The sequence below is a fragment of the Homalodisca vitripennis genome, chromosome 7, assembly GCF_021130785.1.
Source record: "Homalodisca vitripennis isolate AUS2020 chromosome 7, UT_GWSS_2.1, whole genome shotgun sequence".
In the NCBI taxonomy this organism is placed as follows: Eukaryota; Metazoa; Arthropoda; class Insecta; order Hemiptera; family Cicadellidae; genus Homalodisca; species Homalodisca vitripennis.
The window spans coordinates 143,424,501-143,437,507 of record NC_060213.1 but is presented as its reverse complement, the minus strand read 5'-3'; the positions used below and the strand labels follow the sequence as shown (position 1 = coordinate 143,437,507).

The window sequence follows — 13,007 nt, the reverse complement described above, 5'->3', positions numbered from 1 at the left end:
CATGATATATACTTTTCTACAAACTGAAATATTATGAACCGGTTTCATAAACACACAGGTGGTATCACATCATACCTATCCATATTTATCAGATTCAGAACAAAACTTCAGAGCAAATAATGTTGAATAATGTTGCTCATTTATTGTTGTTGTTTTCATTTGTAATGGTGTTCCTCAAGGATAACAAATAGAGCCTAAATATATTAATTATTCACTGTACAACATACATACTAAATTAATTTGATTTGCTAACATCACTAATGGATTAGTAGTCATCAGTTACAAAAATACTTGAAACCCTATACCAATAATAAATACTAAAAAGTAGAAAAGTATAATAAAATTCAAGTGGTCTAATAAATCCGTCAGATATTTTAAAACCAAACATTTACAATGTAAAAACAAAGAAGAAAGAAGTAAGAAAATATTTGTATTTTTAATGATCAACAAAACTCAAAAATGGAAGATTGAACAAAGAGTACAAAGAGAAACATATATGTTTTGACATATATAAGATGAAACTGTATTAGAACTATCCATTTTGAAATTTACTTCAACCTAACTTAATTTATTGATAGATGTTAGCAAAATAAAGCATTTCCTAAAGTTTGGTTGAATTTGGTTGATTAGTGTTAAAATTATAGTTTTTAAATTAAATAAAAACAAACAGACAAATATACAGTTAATAGGAGGAGATTTTAGTTTTGCTTCTTTTCATCCAAAAACAATATCCTACAAGTCTGTGTACAGTTTTTTACACCCTATATATAAGTTAAATAAACCAAGACAGAAAAATAGGTATACTGCAAATCCAAGCAATAAATTAGTCAAAACACCACAAATAACACATGATGTAAGCAGTTTTTTAATGCAAAATTACAAGAGGTTCCCATAAATAATTTCATCAAAATGTTTGTGTTTTTTCCTAGATAATGTATATCTTGATCAAATTATTGTTGTGATCTTAGTTAAAACATAAACCAATATCAAACCAATCCGCTGCCAATTTCTTCAGCTATACATCCACTGCATATTTCACTTCATTATCTTTCAGTGTTGACTTTAGATCTTCTTTTTCTTCTTCAAATAACATTACTCATCAACAATGAAGCATTTGAATTGATATCTTTTCATGATCATAATCACTCATAACTAGGAGCAATAAGAAGTGGAGTCTCAATTTGCAAAGGAGTGGCCACCAGACAGTTATCACTTCTACCAACACACCCTTACTAAAATACAGCACTGTGGGGCAATCTCTTTCAATGTTTAAGGTTGGAAGGGTCATAAAATTAAGATGTTTGAGGTTGATTGGTAGAGAGGGTTTAATAGGCCTAACTCTGCCTGTTTAATTAAGGCATTTTTCATTCATTCATTTCATGTTTCAGGAAAGATCTTAAGTTATATGTACTCATATAAACTATAATCGATTGTACTAAAAACTGACAAACTTTTCACACCAAAAATTATTGGCAGTGTGGATATTGAATAAATAAGCTAGGAACCAGACCCAATTTGCATTGTATAAAGCACATGACTTATTGAGTTAAAATAAAAAAGAACAAACAAAAACCACCTGTTTAATTGCACTGGCAGGAAAAAATATAAATACTAGTTTATTTAGTTGTGCTAATTAGAATTAAATGTAAAAATCTATGTTTGTTTTGTTTTAATTTATTTAAGTTCATTTGTTTTTTTTCAATTAGTTACTGACCATCTCAGTACTTCGAATATGGATTTGGAGTGTGTTTTGTCTGAATTGGTAATGTTTATTAAAGCTCATATTTTGAACAACGTCGTCTAGATTCAATATAAAATATTTTTCCATCTGATCTGACTTACTAACGTCTGAGTATTTCAGTAATTTGATTGCCATACTCAGTTGTGACACCGGATACGGCTTCTGGCCTCACATGAGACATCTCCCGTAATCCTACATTCAAAAATAAGGGCAAAAAAGTGTTTGCAGTTAACACTTATGGAGAAAATCTCAAACCGCTTCATTTGAGTGAGCTCTTAAGTATAATAGTAAGAAATAAAAAGTTTATGCCAAATATGGTTTTACAATAGCGACAATTTTCAACTTTTGATACAAAATCTCACAGGAACTTAAAGTCACGAATTAAAGATATACAATGTAATAACACTAGCAATCAGAGAAGGATTGACTGATTTATTTAATCTTTTTGAAATAATCTTATTACTGTATTGGAACCTAGCAGTGTAATCCTGTCATATAATCAGGATATGCTTTAATTTAAACCTATGTAAAGTATTTTAGCAAAGTTTTATGAGCTTATCTTAGTGGATAACAGTCCGTCTCTTTTAACTTTATCTTGTTATAAAAGCCATAATTTGTGATTTTTTTAAAACAGCTAATCCTTCCAGTTTGACATATTTTAATCATATTTTAAATATGTATTATTTATACATATGATATTACGTATAAAAATATATAGGTATTGTTAACTGCTACATAAACTGCTTAATACCCCAGCTATTCTTGCTTATTTACTACTCCCCCAGGCCAAGTTGGAACAGCATATATGTCAAAAGTTGACCTTGATCAAACTGTGAATAATCCAGTTTAAACATAACTCTTGCATCAACGTGCTAACTTTTAGCATCCTAGCGCTTGTGGGATCCCCAAGCCATTCAACAAACTCAACCCAAAAAGTGGTGTTCCTCTAAAAAAATACCAAACCACTGCAAAATATATTTAACCATACTAAGTCTCTGCCTGTGAAGGCTGACACGGTGGCTATTAATCTTTCAGTTATTAAAACCCCCAACCTCTTTGAGGCCCAGGGGAAAGCCGGTGTCTGAAACATGCCCTCCTCAAACATCCAATCATACAACTTGAGGTAGAAAGTTTCTCATCACTATGCCTTACTTACATGGCACAAGAAGTTGTGAAAACCCTCACTTCACTTAGTCCTATTTAGCACTTGCTTCTGGATTGATATGATTTTCAGGATGGGTAAGGTCACTGTCACCTACTGTCGAGATCTCATGAGGAATAGCAGGCTCTATATCTCAATCATGTCAGGGGAGGCTGACTCTGTTCCAGCCTTCTCCAGTCAAAGTGAGTAGGGGAAGGTACTTCCTCAACACTAAGGGAGCTCCATCCACTCAAACAGTCATCCACCTATCGATCCATCCTTCTACTAAAATATTTTTACATTTACAGGTGAAGGTGACACAATGAAGGATCAACTGGAAGGTATAAGCCAGCCAGACGTCCTCCTGGGGTGTCTCGTCACCTTACAAAGAGTCCACTAATGTAGCAGTGGTTGGTGTTCACATGAAACCTGGAGATCATACTCTGTCGGTATCCCTGGTCATTATCAGTGCGGGTAGGTACATAACCTAGTACTACCTAGTAGACTCAAAGAACCCTAAAAACAGAGAGAAAATCCAACTGTTCCTCTCAGATAGTCAATGAGGCAAACATCTAGCAAGCCAAAGCTGCCTCAGGTATTATATGCTGGAGAATTTCCAGATGTTCTTTGGCTGTAGCTCTGCTCCAGGAGCTATGGGCCTGTCTAGGTCTAGGGCCTGTCTCATAACCTATCACAGACAATAACCAGAGGACTGCCTACAATCCCTCTATGGGTACAGACCACAGTGTTGGAGTGGTAGTATCCTCTGCCTGTTTCCCAGGTGATGATTACTAAGCACAAATTTTTGAGGTCAGCAGCCTCATCCAATATTATATGGCGACTGAGAAACTTTATGTCATCGGATGTGATCACGTAGTATGGAGCAGAATGGTGGAGAGTGTCTTTACCAGCCTCTCCAATAATAACAATAGGAGTAATGCTGATTAAGTAAAATTATGGTTCGGGAGGACTTGACTCTAAGTACACCCTTCTTGTATAACCTGGTACATAAATGGCATGTGTCAAGAGAGGCAAAAAAAGAAAGTAGTAATGAAATTAATATTATTAGTTAAATCTTGTCTACAAAATTCATATATTTTGTAATTTAAAATTATTACACCAAGAAGTACTACTACACAGTGTTAGTCTAACCAAACACATAGAATACCACAAGTTAATGTTATTTTCTCTTATATCTCTCCTATTTAAAAAAATAAACAGATGGGAAGAAGAAGGGACAGAAAGGAATAAGAAGACAAAAATGCACAAGTACAGAGAACTATAAAATTTAGAACATTTATTTTCTCTTACTTGTTTTCATATTTTCCTCCAAGTGAATTTGTACATGTCGTTTTATATTGGTCCTACTATAGAACAATTTTCCACAAGTGTCACAAATAAAAGGTGTTTTGACATGGATCACCTGTACATGGTTATTTAAACTGTTAATCTGTTTGAAACTGTCCCCACAAAAAGTACAGATGTACGGCCTGTGTCCTGTGTGAACACGTTCATGAATTGTTAAAGCAGTTTTCTGTGTAAAATCTTTGCCACAGATTTTACATATAAAGGGACGGTGGCACGTGTGAACACGTTCGTGAGATATTAAAAAAGACTTGAACTTAAAACCTTTGTCACAGAACTTGCACACAAAGGGGCACTGATCTGTGTGAACTATATCATGGGTTTTTAAATCATTCTCACAAGAAAATCCCTTATTACATTGAGTACAAAAAAATTGTAGAAGTTTTTCTCTAGACCTACCATTCATGTGTATTTTTTGTTGCATTTTTGATGCTATTGATGGTTTTTTCGAGTGAAACTTAGCATAATGTTTTAAAAGGCTGTTTTTCCTTTTAAAGCATTGTTTGCAAATGTCACACACAAAAACGTTCATATTGGAGTCATCAAGTTGGGGCAGGGATCCTGGACCACAACTTCTCCCATTTTCCCCGTGGTTGACCCCGTGTACCTTATATTCATGCTTCAGCAGTAAGGAAAGCCAATAGAAACTCTCCCCACAAACGTAACACAAGTAAGGCATGGTAGAGCCAGGGTGTTGGCTCGCATGGAAATCTAAGGTAACTTTTTGTGAAAAACCCCGATTACATATTTGACATACAAATGGCTTTTCTCTTAAATGACTAAATCCGTGTTTCTTTAAGGCACCTGCAGAAGTAAAATCCTTGTGGCAAATATCACATTTGTAAGGTTTAATATTCAAGTGCACCCTTTGGTGTCGAATCAATCTTTTCCTTAAGCTGAACGCCATACCACACGTGGTACATACATGTTGTTCCTGTTCTAAATGAATACGTTTGTGGAGAAGGAAGTAATTTCTTGACGTATAAGATTTCTCACATATTCTACAATAATACGGTTCATTTTCTGTCTGTCCCATCTCAAACCATATTTCCTCTTTAGAGGTTTCGTGCGATTCAGCCTCCTTCAAATTTTCGTTCCCTTCACAATAGCCCTTAGCTTGTTCTTTTGTGTGCATCCTCTTTTCATGTGCTTCTAACATGTATTTGTATAGAAAATATTGGTCACAAGTTTGGCATACAAAGAATTTTTTGGCCGGTTGCTGTACATCAGTATAATTTGATTTCTGCACATCAGACGACTTAAGCGTCAATTTAAGATTTGGGTGAAATATTTTTAAGTGCATTTTTAATTTGAGTTCCGATTTGAAACTTATTTTACATTCTTCACATTTTAAATGCAATTGGTCGAGGGGCACATGGCTAATCAAAGATGATTCACAGCTGTTAAATATGGAGCCAGATGTATCAATCAAACTGCTTTTGTCAGTCAATTTGAGATTCCTGATAGGTTCTTCATCCTGAAAACAAGTGAACTCATCAGGTTTAATTGTAATCTCATTTTATATATATGGGTTTAAAAGAAGTGACCAGATTTTACTGTGATCGTTTTACATCTCGGGAGTTAGGAAAATGTCAGTAAACTGATCAGATGTTAATTAGAAGTAAAAGTAAACTGATCAGATTTTATTTTCATCATTAGGAGCTTAAAGCAAAATGCCAATGGCCTGATCAGATTTTCTTATTACAATTTTAATGTCTGAGCTTAAGCAAAAGTGAGTAACTATTCAATTATATCAGATTGAAAAAGAAAATTGATGAAAAAAATAAACTTATAACTATAAAAGAGAATAAGATACAGGAATAAATAAAATTAAAAAAATTTTACTAAGCCACCATTAGAATTATACATATCTAAAACATTTTAATAGCTCTTGAAATATAGGAGCTTTTCCAATGACATTTACTATCTCGTATCCACAGGTCACCTGCCTATTGTGTAAACAAATTAAATTGGAGACTCTTATTAACTGCAACCGTTTTTTTGATCTCAAGCAACTAAAGTATGTTTCCCCAGGAGTTTTCACATTTGGCTGGTTTATACCTTTCAGTTGAACCAAAAACCAACCAGCAAGTTTTCAGTTGAAGTTACTGAGTACAGCAAAACCTATGTGTAACTTAAACCTGGGTTACCTTATGGACATCTAGGAGCGGCACAAATGTCGAGATTATGAGTTGTAAGGGTAGATTGATTAGTCTACTGTGGAGGATGACTGTTGGAATTGGTAGAGCTTCCTAAGTGTTAGAGGGAGTTGTTAGTCTGAACATGAGGGAGTGCCATCCCTGCCTGCTGTCACTAGAAAGGCTGGTACAGAGCAGGCCTTCCCTTGTTCTAAGGTGACGTGACTGAGATAAAACACCCACTATTCCTTCTCATGGATCTAGACAGGAGGTGACCTCTATCCCCAAACTTACCCATTTCAAATATCCTGTCACTCTGGAAGCAAGTGCAAAGGTCCTTTTAGGACTAAGTGAACTGAGAATTTCTCTCAGCTTCTTGTCCTAAGAGAATAAAAATGGAAAGGCAGTTGCAGGACTGACCTACTTATTATAACAGGCTGTGAACATATGTCTTGAAAAATTATGTTTCTTAATTATTAAATGGTTATTTTTTATTTAAAATAATATGAGACACTAAATTCTTTAACATGGAAAAGTGTTATATTTTCTATTAATTGTATACATATTTTTGTAATTTGTTTACATTATATATTACAACGATCCTGACTTCTAAATAAATATTCCTGATATTTATGTCTAAAGTAATAAATATTTATACATTTTCATTACTATCCATTAGTTACTATTACTTGATCAGCATCATTTTCACTACAATCTTGTATTTCTGAAACAATTGCTTCATTTTCATTGTCATTATATTCTAAAAATGAAATTATGGGTTTAATGATAACTGAAAGAAGAAATAAACATTCGGGAATAGAATTTTGTTAAATATCAAGTAAACACAGCATCTTTTGTTGTTGCATCTCTAATTTTTATTTAAAGAGTTTTTACGGTAACAATGCTGTTGGCAGATCGACTGTCAATTGATGGGTGATAAAATATCGTGCTTGTGAGACTGGAAAAGCCATGTTGATGGAACACGCAGTGGACGTCCGATGACTGCCACAGACGACAAGCATCACAAACTCGTTGATGATTTGATTAAACAGCGTTTAACAGACGAGAATAAACAGCGTCGTATGGAATGCTGTAGGCAACTTTTGCAGCGCTACCATGACGAAGGAGATGACTTTCTTTTGAATATTGTGACGGGGGACGAGTCATGGATGCACCATTATGATCCAGAAAAGAAAAAACAAAGCACTGAATATCGACATTTGGGTTTTCCTGCGACGAAAAAGTTCAAATCAAAACCATCCGCAAAAATATCCTTTTCACTGTGTTTTGGGATGCTCATTGGATTTATGTCACCAATTATCTGGAACAATGCACAACGGTAAATTCGTTTCTATATATAGAGACTCTAAAACGCCTCAGATGTCGAGTTTGTAGTGTTAGAGGCAGCCTTGAGCCAAAAACGTTGCAACACAACAACGCTTGTCCACACACTTCGCGTGCAAGTGAAGAGGCAATAAGAAAGCTGAAGTTTCAATCAATTCCACACCCTCCCTATTCCCCCGATCTAGCCCTCAGTGATTTTGATTTTTTCCCTCTACTCAAGAAAGATCTCAAGGGTACTCATTACACTTCAGACTACGGTGAAAGCAGCTATTGCATCCTGGATTCGAGAAAAATCTGAAGAAGTTTTCAGTGACGGAATAAAAAACTTGTTACACGTTGGGAGGAATGTGTTAGTCTTAATGGTGACTATGTTGAAAAATAAATGAATGATTGTGAAGCTTAAGAATTGTACTTTACTTTACTTTTCACCCTATCTCGCTATTTCTTTTCGTTAGCGTGTGTGCATTACTTTTCAACCTACCCATGTATAACTGATTCAGTTAATCACTTTGTAAAACAGATATTTTATTGTACTTTTTACAAAGTAAAATATGAAGTTATGTATGTATATAATTATTTTGAATTTAACTGAAAATTTGTTTAAAATGAATTCATTTATTAACCCTTTGGGGTCAGCTACAAAGTCTCCCATTAGTAATGAGTGACCAAGTCACATGCAGGACAGTCTGTCCTACTACTAGGGTAGTAAAAAGTTATATTTTCTAAAAAGAATTGAAAGTTTTTATTGTTTTTTGGCTTACATACACAAATTTTTTATTTTAATGTGTTTTTTTGTTTGTTTGATATGTAATTAACACCAACATCTACTAAAATATGCTAACTAAAAGAACTGACACATCATTTCCCAATTCATATTGTAAAGTCAACTAAATATTTAAGGTTATAAATAACATATAAGGTTTGACATTTAATAATCCTTAAATTCTCTGTTTCTTTTGCAACAAGACATAGTGATTTTTTTTCCCACAATATCTGGAGAAATAATGCAAAGTTGTGATGTATGCTGATGACAATGCCCTTATTATTACTGAGAAAGACAAAAAAACAACTTGACATCAATTCGTATATAGCTTTTGATATGGCAAAGCAATACTGCCATATCAATGATCTGGTACTAAATGAGAATAAAACACAGCAGCTGGTTTTCACTGCCTCCCGAAACCATCACCGGGGTCTCCCAGAGCTAGAGGTAACAACATCAACAAAATACCTAGGTCTGACTCTAGGCAACAAACTATCCTGGGAGCCTCATATGGATAAACTCTGAAAAAAACTTAGCTCCTGCCTTTATGTGGTATGACGAATTAAACAAATTAGCAATATAGATATGGGTAAATCAGCCTACCATTCTCCCTTTGAGTCCCATCTTAGATATGGATTAATTGTATGGGGAAGTACAACAGCAACAAATTTACAAATAGTATTAGTAATACAAAAGAGAACCATCAGAGTTCTTACTGGACTGAGACCACGAGACAGTTGCAGGGAAGCCTTCAGAGAACTGAGGATTTTAACAGTAGTAGCTCTTTATATAATTGATACTATGTTGCACTCTGTAACAACTGGACAGACTAGAACTGGAGACCATCACTGCTACAACACAAGAAATAGACACCACTTTGCTCTTGAAACACACCACCTAAGTTTATATGAGAGGAAACCATCATACAAAGGAGCAATCTATTTCAACATTCTACCAGACGCTCTGAAGAAAACACCAGTCAAACACCTGAAGAACTCACTCAAAAGTTGGTTTCTCCAGCGACCCTTCTACACTATTCAAGAGTTTATGAACTGGAAATCAATTGCATCATTGCACTGATATTTTGAACTTTATGTTCTGTATGTCCTTTATTGTACTGACAAAAATTCTAAACTCAACGTTTATGAATAAAGATTATTGTCTATTGTCTATAGATTAAATTTACCTTCAATACTACTGACTCATTTGCAACTTGATCTGTACAATTTTCTGTAGCTTTCTTCTTTTCATCTTGACAGGCAAAAGGAAAAAGCTGCAAATAAAAAATAACTGTTTTTAGTCCATCAATCATTGTCTACTACGATTGGGGAAGAAATTATTGAGTGGAGGACAAGAAAGTGAATGGAACACAGAAAGTAAGAACATTTTGGGAAATAACATTAACTTGAACAGTTCACAGATCCTCCTAAGAATTAAGTAAAAAAATCTGGACAACAATTGAAAGGCAAAACTAGACTTAATATTTACTTTCTGCTTTGTATCCTTGGTGCAAGTAAGTTGGTTTTAATGGAAAAGACTGATGATGCCTTAACCGGCGAAAGCGCTATTTTAATAAATTTTATGTGGAAGTATACAAAAAATGTCTTTTCCATTAAAATTTACTGTTGAATAACGTTTGTTGTTCAGTATTTTAATTTGGAGTTGGAATTATTTATAAATTTTGTAAATAGTTCTTAAATACCAATAAGTAGAAGATACCTTAAGACTACAAGATATCTTAAAGTACAAAACACAGATACTTAATACTGCTTCATATTTACAATTAAATCATTATAGTATTTTTACATTTCTTTAGTTTTTTAACAATGTTGTTTTGAATTGTTCAAAACATTATTTTAATAACTTTAAAAATTAAAAATTCCATTGGTGCAAATACCCCATAAAAACTTTTTCAGTAACAAAAATATAATAACAGAACTGTACGAAAGTATAGCCTTATTCTGATCTTTTCAAATATACCGCAGGTATTCCAATATTACTTTTTATGGATGAAACAAAATAACACTAATACTGAACATATAAGAAGTATATTTACATAAATATTAGAGCACTGTATAATTTTAAAATGTAATAATAACCAAATGATAATAATGGCGATGATTCAAATGTAAATAGAGAAAAAACAATTTTACACTTATGCTATAGGCAATACTGACTTTTTTTAATAGAAGTTACAGATGTTTACAAAAGATCCAATTAACTTAATGCATATGTTTGTTAACCTCATTACGCACACTGAGAAAACGCTAGTGTTAAAGATCGGACTTATGCTTGGCAGTCAACATAAGCTGGCATCCTTAAAGCACGGCGCCCACTGCGACCGGCCCGGCCCAGCCCAGTCCGGACCGGCCTTTAATACTCAGTCAAAATGCATACGATCAAATGGACACCCGCCCACTGCGACCGGTTTGGGCTGGGCTGAGCCGGGCCGGTCGCAGTGGGCGCCGTGCTTTAGCGTATGTCTCGACGTGGCTTCCCTTGCCGGACCCCTCACACCCCCTTACACATCTGCACATGCAACTCCCAACCAATACTATCGTCTAATCACTTCACTCCATGCCACTTGGAATCGTTTGACATTTACAGGGAGAAGTGGTGTATTTCTATCACAATGAATCTACATCATCAATGTTTCATAGGTGAAATAAGTTAAACATTCCTCATTAATTACTTGACATACAGCTACATATTTATAAATGAATACCTAACCTCACTTTTTTAAGGTTGCTTGAATATTTTAAAACCTGATCAATTTTATTTTTACAAATTAACCCCTTTACAGATTTTGCTGTATTATTACATTCATAGAGACTGCATCAAAAGTGTGCTTACTTACTCTTACTCTTACTTACTCCCAGGGCCATTTATATCGGAGGTGATATTTAGCCGCACCAAAAGTGTGCTAGTGACGTAATATTACGCATTGTTATATTGTCCCTGTTTGATTCTGTTGTCTGCCATGATATTATGAAAGAAGCATTTCCACGACAACCATGTGTTGCATAAGTAGTTCTGGTGTTTTCTACTAGAGGTCAGCACTTTTTGGTCCTCTGTGTCCCCGTCCTGGAGTATTTTATGGTTTTATTTCTAGTGTTTACTGAACCATGGAAATATCCAACGCACAAATATACGTTTGGCTTTGGTTGCATGATGACACAAACAAAGATAGTGAAAATGATTTGGTGGACAATAAATAAAAAAAATAATACAAGATTTTAAGAAGACTGTAAAAGTAACGTTTTTGCATACAAAATACATTTTAACTCTACAAAACTGTCTCTGCAAAAAAACAACGACAACAAATCAAAAAACCAACATAGTTTAAGATACAAAAAGAAAACTGTTAAGGGGTTCAATCATTATTTACAGTATCTACTCGTAATTCAAATATCTTCATAGCTCCAACAACATTGATAAATTGTTTGATTGGGAATTAGAGCTAACATACATAAAAAAAATGAATGATAAATAATAACCTAGGAGGCATTACTGACACTTGCCTGGAGTGGTGTTGTAACAGTCTCTGCAGTTAGACTTAAAGGATCCAGATCTATGTGAGGTGCCATACTTTTGGTTAAATTCTTCCTTTTGTCTTGAGCATTTGTAGAGGAAAGCTGAAATGGCATAGAGAACATTGTTAAACCATTTATATTGTATTTTTTAAATAAAAACTAAGTATTAATGACAATTTTAATCCTCTTTCTGGCACGAGTAATAAACATGCACCCACTATTTCTTTTTTGTATACTACGAAATGTTAACATGTCATCATGATTCAGGTAGGCACCATGACGAACATCGTTGGCAACTTAATTACGTAAACGTTTCCAATTTTTACCACAAAATTAGTAGTTGTTTAAAATCAAGTTTGTCATAATATTATTGTAAGACACTATACTAAAGATTTAGCCTGTTAATGGCTACAAATACAATTTGATATATTTTACAATCATACTTTATTATAATAGTCAATAGATAGTATATATATATATATATATATATATATATATATATATATATATATATATATATATATATATATATATATATACTATCTATTAACATATATATATAACATATATATATATGTTTTAAATCCCTTCTAATTTTTTATAACTAGTTGTAAGCCAATTCGATAACTTAAAAATATCCATCTTTTTCTTAGTATTTCCTACTTTTGGATAATAAATACAATTTGACATAAATTTGGCTATCTATAATTTTGTTTAGTCTAAATATAATTGTTTTGAAAACATGATTATTTTTATTACACATGCTTTTTTAGACTTAGAAGTAATCATTTAACAGTCTATCAATTAAGTATTTAATTTTTACAATCATCTTTTTAAAATTAATTTTAGTAAAATAACGTTTAATAAGTACCGTTATTTTTATTTGTGCTATTTTTTCTATTTATATTTTTAAGTGTAAACAACAGCTGACATATTCAACTTTCATCAGTTTTCTAAGTTTTTGTGACTTAAAATACTGCTT

At 33.5% G+C, this 13,007-nt stretch overlaps 1 protein-coding gene across 1 annotated transcript in view; it reads right to left on the bottom strand.

The window, feature by feature from the left end:
• The window catches only part of LOC124366446, a 37,362-nt gene that overhangs the window by 8,028 nt on the left and 16,327 nt on the right, over positions 1-13,007 (bottom strand). The window contains exons 2-3 of the mRNA XM_046823011.1: positions 12,014-12,127; positions 9,679-9,765 (exon numbers count right to left, since the gene is read on the bottom strand). Coding sequence (XP_046678967.1) covers positions 9,679-9,765; positions 12,014-12,127 — 201 coding nt within the window. The remainder of the gene's footprint in view (positions 1-9,678; positions 9,766-12,013; positions 12,128-13,007) is intronic.